Source organism: Azolla caroliniana, unplaced genomic scaffold, assembly GCF_043228905.1.
Source record: "Azolla caroliniana isolate FFs.n. ecotype wild unplaced genomic scaffold, voAzoCaro1.0.p SCAF_13, whole genome shotgun sequence".
Classification (NCBI taxonomy): Eukaryota; Viridiplantae; Streptophyta; class Polypodiopsida; order Salviniales; family Salviniaceae; genus Azolla; species Azolla caroliniana.
In genome coordinates this window covers 20,863,245-20,876,586 of record NW_028230448.1, presented here as the reverse complement: position 1 = coordinate 20,876,586, position 13,342 = coordinate 20,863,245, and the positions used below count along the sequence as shown (strand labels likewise).

General features: G+C 38.9%; 1 protein-coding gene and 2 long non-coding RNA genes across 10 annotated transcripts; all 3 read right to left on the bottom strand.

Annotated features, from left to right (window-relative positions):
- Positions 1-6,942: 6,942 nt before the first annotated feature.
- LOC147856654 (uncharacterized) lies at positions 6,943-8,077 on the bottom strand. The gene is made up of 2 exons (XM_087329554.1): positions 7,740-8,077; positions 6,943-7,284 (listed from the first exon to the last, which is right to left on the bottom strand). The coding sequence occupies exons 1-2, from the start codon at positions 8,074-8,076 to the stop codon at positions 7,205-7,207; spliced, it is 417 nt and encodes a 138-aa protein (XP_087185680.1). The 5' UTR covers position 8,077; the 3' UTR covers positions 6,943-7,204.
- A 221-nt stretch (positions 8,078-8,298) lies between these two features.
- Positions 8,299-9,264, bottom strand: LOC147856653 (uncharacterized). Of its 2 annotated transcripts, none has more exons than XR_015530746.1 (5): positions 9,217-9,264; positions 9,015-9,133; positions 8,853-8,909; positions 8,538-8,611; positions 8,299-8,418 (listed from the first exon to the last, which is right to left on the bottom strand). It is a non-coding gene; the product is annotated as an uncharacterized LOC147856653 (long non-coding RNA). The 2 variants fall into 2 exon arrangements; XR_015530747.1 differs by having other exon boundaries at positions 8,327-8,418; positions 8,505-8,611.
- A 9-nt stretch (positions 9,265-9,273) lies between these two features.
- Positions 9,274-13,254, bottom strand: LOC147856652 (uncharacterized). Of its 7 annotated transcripts, XR_015530740.1 has the most exons (11): positions 13,129-13,254; positions 12,660-12,995; positions 12,472-12,564; positions 10,931-11,600; positions 10,669-10,732; positions 10,523-10,576; positions 10,368-10,452; positions 9,821-9,879; positions 9,632-9,670; positions 9,466-9,530; positions 9,274-9,352 (listed from the first exon to the last, which is right to left on the bottom strand). It is a non-coding gene; the product is annotated as an uncharacterized LOC147856652 (long non-coding RNA). The 7 variants fall into 7 exon arrangements; XR_015530739.1 differs by having other exon boundaries at positions 9,632-9,879; XR_015530741.1 differs by having other exon boundaries at positions 9,632-9,879; positions 10,523-10,732; positions 10,931-11,338; positions 11,462-11,600.
- Between the last annotated feature and the right edge of the window lie 88 nt (positions 13,255-13,342).

Here is a 13,342-nt window from a genome sequence, read left to right as displayed (position 1 = left end):
GACAAGACAATCGCATTTTGGCTGATGGACAAGGATATGTATGGCTTTATGGCCCTTGATGGACCTACAACACTAGCAATTGATATTAGAGGACAACACAATTGATTTTATTGGTCATGCGTTAACCTTATACCGAGATGATGCATATCTAGAGCCTTTTACTAAATAAAACATGTGTATAAAACTGAGATATTGTGATGTTTTAGGCTATTATAACTAGCATTAAGCTTGTGGATTATGAAAGTGCTAACAAATTAGTATAGTTTCAGGGAAAATAAATGTGGATGTTACAGAGAAAGATGTTCTGCCCCTAAAAACTTCTTTTGCAAGTATATGATGGCTTCTTTTGAATTCCAGGAAGAGATTTTAGAGAAGTAGAGATTGGAGAGTCCATTAGATATGCTTTAGGTGATGCTGTTGAAGGTTGGTTAAATGAACTTCTCTGTTTGAATGTTGCAAATCACATTCCCAAACTTGAGGGCAGGTTGCCTCATCCAAGTGGTTATACGTAATACAAAGAATTTTTTACAAATGTCACAGTGAAATGTGGCTAATGTTCTGAGTCATTAGCTCGCTTTCGAGGAGGCTCTTTGTATATATACCCTTTTTATGGGCTTGGTGAATTAGCACAAGGTTTTGCACGACTGAGTGCAGTTTATGGTGGGACATATATGCTTGCAAAACCAAAGTGTAAGGTAGAATTTGATGACGAAGGAAAGGTTTATGGTGTCACATCAGATGGAGAGACGACAAGGACAAAGAAGGTTGTAGGTGATCCATCATATCTTCCAAACAAGGTGAAAAAGCTAGGCAGGAAATCTGACATGAATTAGTCTTTTGAGACCCGTGGATGAAATTTTCTTCGATACCTATGATAGATTTGTACCAGTCAATGAACCTTCATTGGATCAATGCTACATATCCAGTAGCTATGATGCAACCACCCATTTTGAGACCATTGTGGAAGATGTTTTGGCAATGTATACAGCTATCACTGGAAAGGTTTTGGATATGTCTGTGGATTTAAGTGCAGCTAGTGCAGCTGATGAGTATTTCTTTTTGCCATTTCTCTTTATGGGAGACATACAGTTCATTATAGAGCCAAATTGCAATATTTTTTTCTCCATATGTTAAGACCAGCCAGATTTTCTGGTGTCTTGCATAAGGTTTGCCAAGGACAATGATCATGATTAGGAATGATTATTATGGTGGAGAGTCAGCATCTCTCAATCTTACACAGTTGTGGTCCAAATTTAGAGGCAATGACAAGCCTCCTATGTTTAAAGTTGTTGATGGGAGCTATGTTTTTAACAAAGGGAAGATCCACAAGGTTCCTGCTACAGATGTAGTAGCATTGAAGTCTCCCCTCATGGGTCTATTTGAGTTTGACTTGGGAGATGCAAGTTATTTAAGATATATGGGACTGCAAGTAGCTTGGAATGTGTCTACAGAATAGCTTGGAATAACTTGGAATGTGTCTACAGAATAACTTTTAGATTAGTTGACTAGTTTTCTCTACTTTGGAGTACATAGATTGCTTTCCTCAAACCATCATCTTATAAAGATGAGTTGGGAAAAATATTTTGTATGTTGTTGTTATGACTTTTCTAAAAACTAATGGAAGGATATGTTCTTTTGAAAAAAAAAAAATGATGTATCTAGTCACCTTTTATCATCATAGTTATCAAAAATTATTTTATGTTTTGTGTTTAAGTGGGCTTTTGCCATTCAACCTCTGTGTTAATTAGCCAAAAATGGCAAATAATATGTGTATATTTGGTATTGATACATGACTCAGTGGTGTTGCATAGGTATATTGTGGACAAACACATCAATCAATCGTGGTCTTGCCATGTATTATAGTCATTCTAAAATGGTGACATTAATCAATATGTTGTCATTGCCACTATGTGTAATAATAACAATGATAACAATATATGTGAATTTGGCATTAATGCATGACTCAAAGACATGACATAGGCATATTGTGCCCAAACACATCAATCGATCTTGGTCTTGTCATTTACTATAGTCATTCTGAATGGCGCTTAGAAAGGTTATTGTCATTCCTATTACTCGAGCGATTGCCTCAATGAGCATTGCTCCTCAGGAGAAATGAGATTCAAAAGATCTTTAACATCATTAAGTAGCCCATATTAAAGTTGTTCCAATACTACTTATTCACCCCACGAAATATCACAAGCAAGAAGATGGAATTCTTCTCCATTATCAAAGCTAGTCCTTCTCCTTGTGGAAACCTTCGAATTTTGTTGATGGTTGCTCTCATGTTATCCATGTCTCCAAAACATGATTTCAATTCCTCAATAATTTCTCTAAAATCAGTTAACAAGGTTGACCAGATCCTTTACCCAATTTCGGATGCCACATGGGAACTAGTTACACATTTATGAAATGTTCCACATGCCATTCGAGTTTTTCATCAACGATATCCTCATAAGTCCACCGCATACCTTGGGTGGCGGCCTAAGACGGAGGATAATGTGATAGACATGATGCCACAGTGGAATGTAGGGGTTAAACCCATGACCTCCTAATCTCATTGAGCAACCATACCAATTGAACTACATCTATCTATGCATTATTTTATAAGATTAAACTTCTTACATTGTAGGTTCATTACTAGAATTTTCAAGAAACTTCTCTAGATGTTTCCTAGCTTGCATGTGTCCTTAATGTCAAGCATTTTCTAAAATATTGCATATCTCCTCGTTCTTCTATAAAAACTCAAGTGCACCTTGATTCTAATCAAGGTGAGCAACACCAGTTACAAAAGCATAAATTGAATTCTTGTTCTCTTGTCTATATTCTCTCTCTCTTTCTTGTCCTCTTATCTTATGCTCTCTCTCTTTCTTGTTCTCTTATCTTATCCTGTCTCTTTCTTTTAGAATTTAGCCTCGTCTACTCGTCTGTGTAACACCATTGTCTAGGTACAATGTATCGTGTTTAGTTTTTGCAAAATATTGTCATCTTGTGGTATTTCATCTAAATCCCATCCAAATTCTATATATTCTTTTGACTTCGAGTTTGATTTTTCTTCTAATGTTGCATTATTTGTTTGTGATTGTCTTTTGTTTTCTACAGCTTGCTTGAATTGACACACCCTTTCCGTATGCCCTTCTTTCTTGCAGTATCTGTAAATCAATTTGAAACCACCATTGAACTGTTTTGTTGAAGCTTTCCAAGCAATAATTTACCTTGTTGGTACTTGATATTTTTGCATTTTTTAAAGCATTTGATTTAGCTCTATATCTATTATTATAAGATTATTTTTGTGTTTTGCTAAATGTTGCAGTCATTGTCAGAGACTGAGTGGATTCTTTTAATTGTCGCCGAAGTTTTTAATGGAGGATCTTGGCAATCAAATCACACAATGAAAGAATTACCTTCACTAATCATGGTGACAAAAGTACTCCAAGATTCCAGAAGTTTACTTAGTAGGAGCCCAATCGTCAATTTTCTTGTAGGATTTCATTTCCCGCAGTACTGGCTTCTTCGAGATATATCGAAGAAGGTAAGAACATTTTCTTCTCTCTACAAAACACACATGTGAAACAAGGTAGCAAGAGTATGGATTCTAGTAGTACCATCTTGTGGTTCAAACATTTGTTTTAGTTTGGACCACATTTCTGCTGCAGTTGTGAGTTTTCAAATGACATCAGCTTGCTTGTCTTCTACATGTGGTAGTATTTCAAGCTTTTCCCTTTTGTCTTTGTTTTTCCAATCTTTCCATGCTTCTGATTGTGTACTTTTTGGTGCTTGACAAGTTCTGGTAATGACTTCAAGTAGCGCCTCTAGATCAAGTAGTATCTCCATCCTTGGTTTCTAAGTTCTATAGTTTTTTGCAGTAAGTTTATCTACCGAGTATTTTCTGACTTGTCTGAGTGGAGATTGCCAATATAATATAATATATAGTTGAACAACAAAACTAGAGTATGGACAAGGATATATATTTTCAAGCTTCGTACTATTGATGCTCTATTACAATGTTAAGTTTTTGACACATTGTACAAACTTATAACAAGCAGAAGCTATGGAATAACTTGGAACAAACAACAAGGAATTTAGATAAATTTAGCAAGTCAGTAATGTAACAACTAAGAATAATAGCTAAGAGATGTAAGGATGCAGAGAGCTCGTCAAACAGGTTCCCCAACTTCCTCTTTATATAAAAGAGAAAGTGGAGGGGAAAATGAGGTAGGCTTCTTTGAATAACAATTAACATGAAAACTATTTTTACTAATAATTTGTGGTGTGCAGTTACATTTAGAAATTAACTATGTACTTGCGCACTATCCGCTAATTAGTTAATTATAACTTCTAACATATATATATATATATATATATATATATATATTGTGGTGTCCCTTTCATGCAAGAGCATGCATTTGAACACACCACTCTTTTAGCCACTCCCGTTTAGCACATCACCCATTTTAGCCCACCCCTTTAGCACACCATTTTGGGACACGTGTAGCTAGGCCGTCCCAAAATGGGTTCTTTGTATCTTCTATATATTGAATGATAAGTATGAAGCTAGGTAGACTGGTTTGGATCTCTTATGTGCATTTCACATATTGGTGGAGATGATGGGTCCCAGTCCCCCACATCCAAGCATCCGCCTCTTCCGCTTCGTAGGTAGCATCGCCCTCACCACCATCACCGACACTCTTGTTAGTCTCTTGTAGTAGTATCTCTTCTATTAGCACCGCCTTAGTTCACTAGTTAGGCCTCCCGATATCCACTGCTTCATCATCAACATCGCTTCATTGTCTCTATTTTTTAGTTTCTTTCGTGTTCGTGTTCGTGTTCCAGTTCCCAGTGAGGGCCGCATGGTCGCTCATGCCCGTTGGTGTTTGAGTTCCCGATGAGGGCCACACATGGCTGCTCACTCCCGTTGGTGTTCGTGTTCTAGTTCCTGGTGAGGGACGCATGGTCGCTCACACCCGTTCGTGTTCGAGTTCTCGATGAGGGCCGCACATGGCCGCTCACACCCATTCGTGTTCGAGTTCCTGGTGAGGGCCACATGGTCGCTCACTCCCGTTTGTGTTCCAGTCTCCGGTGAGGACCGCATATGGCCGCTCACTCCAACTATTGTTCGTGTTCCAGATCCCAGTGAGGACCGACATGATCGCTCATGCCCGTGTTGTTCGTGTTCCAGTTCCCGGTGAGGGCCACATGGTCACTCACTCGTTCGTGTTCCAATTCTCGGTGAGGACAACATGGTTGCTCACGCCCGTTGGTGTTCGTGTTCCAACTCTCAGCGAGGACCGTTCCAGTTCCCGACAAGGACCACACATGGTCACTCATGCCCCTCAATCTCTTGTTTTTCTGAGGGGAGAAATGTGGTGTCCCTTTCATGCAAGAGCATGCATTTGAACACACCACTCTTTTAGCTACTCCCGTTTAGCACATCACCCATTTTAGCCCACCCTTTTAGCACACCATTTTGGGACACGTGTAGCTAGGCCGTCCCAAAATGGGTTCTTTGTATCTTCTATATATTGAATGATAAGTATGAAGCTAGCTATACTGGTTTGGATCTCTTATGTGCATTTCACAATATATATATATATATAGTCATTCGACTAGTTGAATTGATTAGTCAACCTTAAGTTCAACCAACCTATAGTTCGACCTCTCTACTCAATCCAACCAGTCAGCCCTCAATTCGACCTTTCGTTCGAAACCAACCAACCGATCCTCAAATCGGACGACTAGTCGATCCGACGATTTCGTCCTCATTCCAGCCGATATCTCCTGTCAAGAGAGACCCAGTACATAACAATGCTTATTACATTAAATGCTTACGTTGTTTGTGATACGGCATGTCCAAAGGTTGACAATAGAAAAAAGAGTAGATGAGGATAGTCGTAGAAGTGTGATATGTTGGAAGATATCGATGAAGCAAATGGGTTGACTTTAAGATTGGGGTAAAGTGGAAAGAGTACGCCCACGACATGATAAAAGGGAGATGGGAATTTTACTGACAATGACAAAGCCTACTAAAATAGGCCGAGGAGGTCTATAGGGGTTTATGCCTTTCCACCAAGAGAAGAAAGCTCAAGGGAGAAATGTATGATGGTATTAAATATGGATGCCTACATTAAAAGTTCGTATAAAAGCTTAAAGATGTATGTAGATTTCACATGAAGAAAAGGATATATTGAGCCATGGAGCTTAAACCAAGGCAAAAAGTGGAAGACAATGGAGTGGCCTCCTTGGATATGAGGACAAAGCGTGAGGCCAATATGAAGGCCCTATTGAGGTAAAACGAAGATACCAAAGGAGAAGGTGTAGAACATACTTTCTCATCATGGGACAGTGCATAGGCTAATAATGAGGCCGAAAGGCAAGAGAGATGTATATCATCTCAAGAGTGGAACGGTCGTGTAAAGAGATGGCACATGGAGATGAGCCAATGGTTGTGGAAGTGGAAGAGAGTTTGGAGACATGCATTGTAGTGGAGCCTCATGTAAAGGAGGAAGGAGAAGGTGGATGGACAACAAGATGAAACGTTTTTTATGAATATAGCATTCAACTACAAAAATGGGCATATAATTTTAAGCCACATATATTATTTATCTTAACTTTTTTTTTTCCTTGACATATATTTCTTTATTTCTCTATTAATCAAACATCTCATCCATCTTTATCTTCTTTGTTGTTGTGGATTTTTCACTCATATCAATGTGCGTATATCGTATATTGACACATAACAACAATCAGAATCTCCCAACAGCCCAAAAGACCCTCCAGATTTCTCAAAATTATCGTCATCTTTGGAGAAATCTTGGACAAATGAAGTCTACGAAATTCCCATAGACCAAATTACTTTGAGACTTAATCATTGACTTATACCTTACCATATCCACATTCATCTTTGGATTTCTTATCGCATTTGACTGCTGGATTCCAACAATATAAAACAAAATTGATCAAGCTACAATAGACGATCATATGTCATTATTCCATCCCTTGGGGCAATCTCACAATTGAATACAAAAAGAATTGTGATTTTGTTCTTAAGACATGGGTCTCTCACTAAGGACACACATACATACACGTATTTTGATCATTATTGGGAATGTTATGGGAGATATTACAGTGCAAGGTATTAGGTACATATTTTCTTGTGTACTGACAGTAGGCTATTTTGGATCATCATCAAATATAAATACTTCCTTCACATGAACAAAGCCACCACAATTGTTACAGCCGTCATGATGAGTGTTTGTGTTGACGGTAAGAATGGTGGTGATGTGCCTGCAAATATACAATCAGTTTTAAAATTTAAGTATACATGCAGTTACCCTTCTTTCATTATTCAAATCCTATGGCTTCAGATCAAGTATGCATAATGTATGCACATATATATTATGAGGATGCATCCGGCATGTCCACATAGGCATCATTCACATGCCGGATGCACATATATATATATATATATATATATATATATTATGAAGAAGCATCCGGCATGTCCACATAGGCATCATTCACGTATGTTGCAGTAAACATTTACATTTTCAAGATCCATGTTTTTCAAAATCGATCACTTGATATTTAAGGTTCCAATTTCATATCCTAATACGGTTGTATTCATGGTGCTTTGCCAATACATACATAGATAAATGGATAGATAAGATCGAATAAATGGAGTGCATTAAGCTACATCGCCTGCTTGATCTGGTTAATGAAATGATTACAATATATTATACCTGATGAAAAGCATGAAGTGAGATTTTGGGGGAGAGTGAAGGAACAGGCAGTGGCCAGTTGGACGAGGGAAGTGCGATCGAGGGAGCGGTCGCAATAGCAATCGGGGTGAGCATTTACTTCTGTTTTATAGACAGGGCAACATGTAGTTTCGCTGCTGTAGAATCCAGCACAAGCGTCTCGCGATGTGCTTAAACTCAGGAGACACGTTCCTGAGATGCCCTGCGCCGACACACTGTAGATTGAGGGAAGCAAAGAGGAGGAGCTCAATACAGTAAGGAGGAGGAGGAGGGTAAGGGCAGGCAGCAGGAAACACATATGGAGCCTCATGATCATCATCTTTTCTGTTAAGATTACCTGTTTACACCACAAATGATAAGACATGAGTTATGAGGATAAAGCCAAAACATGAGTTACAAAAAAGACAATAAGGAAAAAGACAAAACAACAGTTACAAAGAAGTAACAACTAGTATTGTTTAGTAGTGTGTGTGGTACTACATCTAGATTTTTCTGTAGGTTCTTACATTGCAATACACCTGTTTTTAATATAAGATCTTACCTTGTTCTTCATTCTTTGAAAACTCTCTCTTGTTCTCTGTTGTCAATCCAGCCCATTATCTTCTGAACTTTTCTTACATGGTATCAGAGCTCAGTTGCACAATCTGAATCTCATACTCCCCTATAACCAACAAAACTCATCACAGATTTTCTGAAATAAACAAATCTAAAAACTATCACTATGGCAAGCTCAAGCAGAAAATATACCTTGGACAAATTAACGGAGAAAAACTACAAAACCTGGAAGACTCGAATGGAGCTGCTACTTGATGTTGAGGAGCTCCTCGACATCACTACTGGCGCTAGTCCAGAACCTGCAAAACGAGAGTCAGACGAATGGCATGAGTGGCGAAAGCTGGATAAAAGAGCTAGACTAGAGATAATGTTAAATGTAGATGAAAAGCAGTCAGAAATTATTCGAAAACTCACATCTGCAACTGCAATGTGGGCAAAACTGAAGGAACTATACGAACCTCAAGATGGTACAACTAAACTCCACACCTTAGCTACCCTGTTTAATATGTGTGTTTTACAGGAAGAAGAAGATGTTCCTACCTTCTTATCAACTTGGGAGGCAGCCATGGATGATGCAACTACCGCCGGCAACTCCATCTCAGAAGACATCAAGATTGGATTAGTGTTAAGCAAACTCCCCGAATCTTGGGGAACATTCATCACTATGCATAGTAGCACAGCAACATTGTCTGAGCTACTTACTAAGATCCGTCATGAAGACATTCGACGACAAAAGAAGAATAATGCTCAACCGATTGCAATGGCAGTCTCCATCAATCGATTCCAAAGGGGTCATCCAGCAAACCAACAAAGATACAGACCTGAAAAAGTAAGAAATAATGAATCTAATAATAACAAAACATACATCAAGAGTGAAGCACAAAAATACTAGGGAACAACTCACGACAAAATGGAAGCTTTAGAATCGTCTGTAGATATTGCAAGAAGGAAGATGTGGTTATCCAACCGACCCCAAGCACATAATGTGGTTATCCAACAAGAAGATGATAGAAATCCAGAATATTCTTTTGAAGATGCACCTGAACAAAATGGAGAACCTGATGAAGAAGAGTATATTCAAGCATATAATGCAAACACATTTGAAGAAAATGAAGATGATAGCACCTGGTTCTTGGATACCTGGGCTACTCACCATCTAACATATCGAAAAGACTGGTTGGACAACTATCAAGAGCTCCCAATACCATTGAAGGTCACCTTCGGAGACAAAGGTCAAAAAGTGCCGGTTGGGAAAGGTAATATCAAATTAAGACTCATTAGTAATCATGTTGTACAAATTTCAGATATATACTTTGTACCTAGAATTGCAAAACATCTATTATCTGTGGGACAAGCTACTGCAAAAGGAATGACAGTCAAATTCAGCAAACAACAAGCTACCCTATACATCCAAGATGATCAACATGAGATAAAAATTGTATGTCCAAAACAAGGGCAACTATATCCTGTCAAGGCAAATCTTGGAGAAGTATTAGCTGTTGAAGTACATCAAGGAGGAGTAGACAATGTGTCTCCCACCTATCTATGGCATTGCCGGTTCGGTCATCTACATACACCAATACTCAAGTTGTGTCAAAATCAGAACCTAGTAAGAGGTTTACCTTCCACAATCTTTAAATCTATTGATATTTGCGAAGGATGCATGTATGGGAAAATGGCTCAAAAATCATTCCCGCTCAGTAACTCAAAGACAAAGGAACTACTCCAACTTGTTCACATGGATGTATGTGGACCGATAACTCCCAACTCACTCTCCGGAGCAAGGTACTTTATAACATTTATTGATAACACTTCGCGATTTACAATGGTTAACTTTCTTAAACAAAAGGGAAATGCATTCAAAGCATTTTGTGCATATAAGAGCTTTGTTGAAAATCAAACACAACTTAAAGTTAAAGTAATAAGAAGTGACAATGGTGGGGAATTTGTTTCACAAGAATGGGAAGCCTTTAACGAAAAAAATGGTATATTTCATCAAAAGTCAACTGTCTACACACCTCAACAAAATGGGATAGCCGAGAGAAAGAATCGCACCTTATTAAATGCTGCTAGGAGTATGTTGAAGACGAGTGGAATGGCCTCGAGATTCTGGGAAGAAGCAGTCGCCACAGCTTGTTACCTACAAAATAGAACCCCTCACCAAGGTATAGAAGGACAAGTGCCATACACCATGTGGTATGGGTACCCACCTGAGATATCACATCTTCGAGTATTTGGAGCAACTGCATTTGCATACATACAACCTGCCAAGAGGACAAAACTTGAGGATCGATGCATCAAAGGAAAATTTATTGGATATGGGGAGCCATATGGAGTAAAAGCATACAGAATTTACCTTCCTGATACAGGTAAAATAATATTTAGTTGTTCTGTGGAGTTTGATGAGAAAAGTCTTTTTTCTAGGTCATCATATGTAATGAAAGAAACCGAGAGTGAACACCTCACCAAGGAAATCACAAAGTTAAGACTTCCTCAAGCAACAGCAATGGAATTTGAAAATGATGGGACAAACATCATCAACGTCGAACTACACAACAATCATGGTGCGCCAACAACTAATGCAACAAAAAACAGAGGAGAGAAACTCAACCAATTACCTCATTCTCAGATCTTAACCACTCAAGATGAGGGGTTGGGAATCTCTACTGCGAAGACCGCCACCAAGCCTATGATTACCAAATTAGCCACTCGAAGTCTCGAACCTGAGGATGTGCTAATGCACTGCCAACAACCCAACAGCTCTTCCTCAACATCCGAATGTCGAAATTGTGAATCTGAACATACAAGTTCAGGTCACCTACAACCTTACACCTCAGAGTGTCCTCAAAACCTCAAAATTGGTAGTCAATTTTTCCGCCAATCTGATGCTCAAAGCCCCGAAGGTGAACAAGTGTATGACTGGAGCCTCGAAAGCAACAATCAATCCACTGCACAATATATTACTCGAAGCCTTGAACCTGAGCATACGAGTGGCGACCACATCCAACCCTGTGCATCCTCCATGACTGCAAGAAAACAAAGCTCCAGATCTGAGAATATGGATCTCGACCGCCTAAAAACCTGCAACCTCTCCAAAACAACCTTAAAAGACAAAGAAATTAGGGCTAAAAAGACTAAGGTAAGGTTACTTAGTGATATCTATGATGCAACTAAGGACGAGGTGCTTGAAAAGTCCACATGTCACTTCGCAACAGAGACGGAGTCCGACATATCCATCTTTGCAGCCATCATCGAAGGAGACAACTACGACACAGCTCCAATTCTCACCTTCAAGCAAGCATTAAAAAGTAAAGAAAAAGACAATTGGGTTGCGGCAATTAAATCTGAATTCTCAGCACTCCAAAAGAATCACACATGGACATTAGTACCGCGGCCTTGTCGCGCCAATGTCATCACTTGTAAGTGGCTTTTTACAAAGAAATATGATGCCCTAGGTACTCCCGTGAGGTTCAAAGTGAGATTAGTAGCTCGAGGATTCTCACAAATACCAGGTGTGGACTACCATGAAACTTTTTCACCCACTCTAAAGATCACTGCACTTCGATTGATTCTTGCCATTACGGCATATTTAAATCTTGAACTTCATCATGTTGATGTTGAAACAGCGTTTTTACATGGTGATTTAGAAGAAGATATATATATGGAACAACCCCAAACGTTAGATAATAATATAGACCCTAAGTATGTGTGTAAACTTAACAAACCTTTATATGGCCTAAAACAATCCCCTAGACAATGGTATGCCAAGTTTCATAGGTTCCTCTTATCAATCAAATTTCAACAACTTCAATCGAAACCTAATATATATATAAGGAAAACAAGAACAGAATTCTTACTCTTGGGAGTCTATGTAGATGATTTACCTATTGTTGGGACATCGGAAGACTTGGTAATGGAATTTATTGCAGAGTTACGACAACAATTCCCTATCAAACATCTTGGGCCACTAGAACATTTTCTTGGGATTCATGTAAAAAGGAATCGAACTCTAGGTACACTCTCCCTATCACAAGAAAACTTTGTTGATAATATACTAACCAAGTTTGATATGTTTGAGTGTTCTCCAATCTCCACTCCCCTCACAGTACCATGCAAATTATCATCTGAAGATTCACCACATACAACTGAAGAAACTTACTTTATGAAGAATATCCTGTATCGCCAAGTGTTGGGGAGCATTCGATACCTCGTCAGTTGCACCCGACCCGACTTATCTTTTGCCACTGGATACCTATCAAGATTCATGGAGAATCCAGGAGTTAACCATTGGAAAGCACTTAAAAGAGTATTACGTTATCTAAAGTACACAAGGGATATGACACTTACTTACACATCATACTCTAAAGCCCATAATTCAAATATCCAAGGCTGGCTATCAACACCACTACATGGTTGGACGGATGTAGATTGGGGGGGGGGGGGGGGACAAGGATACCTCTCGATCCACCTCTGGCTATGTATTCCTATTTGCAGGTGGTGCCATTTCATGGCGAACAAAGAAACAAGCTATTGTCGCCCTCTCTTCCACTGAAGCAGAATATATAGCAGCTACTCTCACTACTAAGGAAGGATTATGGTTGAAGTCCATCATTGATGAACTTGCCATCCTCAAAATTTCTGAATTCAAGTTATGGTGTGACAACCAATCCTGCATCAAAATCACTAAGGACCCCAAGATCACAGAGCAGAACAAGCATATCCGTGCACGGCATCACTTCATCTTAGAACTTCTTGAAGAATCTAACCTCTCGATTGGACATACTTCAACACAAACTATGTGGGCTGATTTTCTTACCAAGCCAGTACCCAACGCAAAACATTGGAGTTGCTGCCACCATATTGGATTAAGTATTCATCCAAATAGATGAGTTGGTGGTGTCACAGCTACGGGGGGGTGTTAAGATTACCTATTTACACCACAAATGATAAGACATGAGTTATGAGGATAAAGCCAAAACATGAGTTACAAAAGACAATAAGGAAAAAGACAAAACAACAGTTACAAAGAA

What these genes read in the sequence shown, in the direction of transcription:
- LOC147856654 (XM_087329554.1), bottom strand. Translation starts at nt 8,076, where the DNA reads ATGATGATCATGAGGCTCCATATGTGTTTCCTGCTGCCTGCCCTTACC. An exon ending in CACTTCATGCTTTTCATCAG is followed by an intron (nt 7,285 to 7,739) that starts GTATAATATATT and finishes GTATATTTGCAG; the next exon opens with GCACATCACCACCATTCTTA.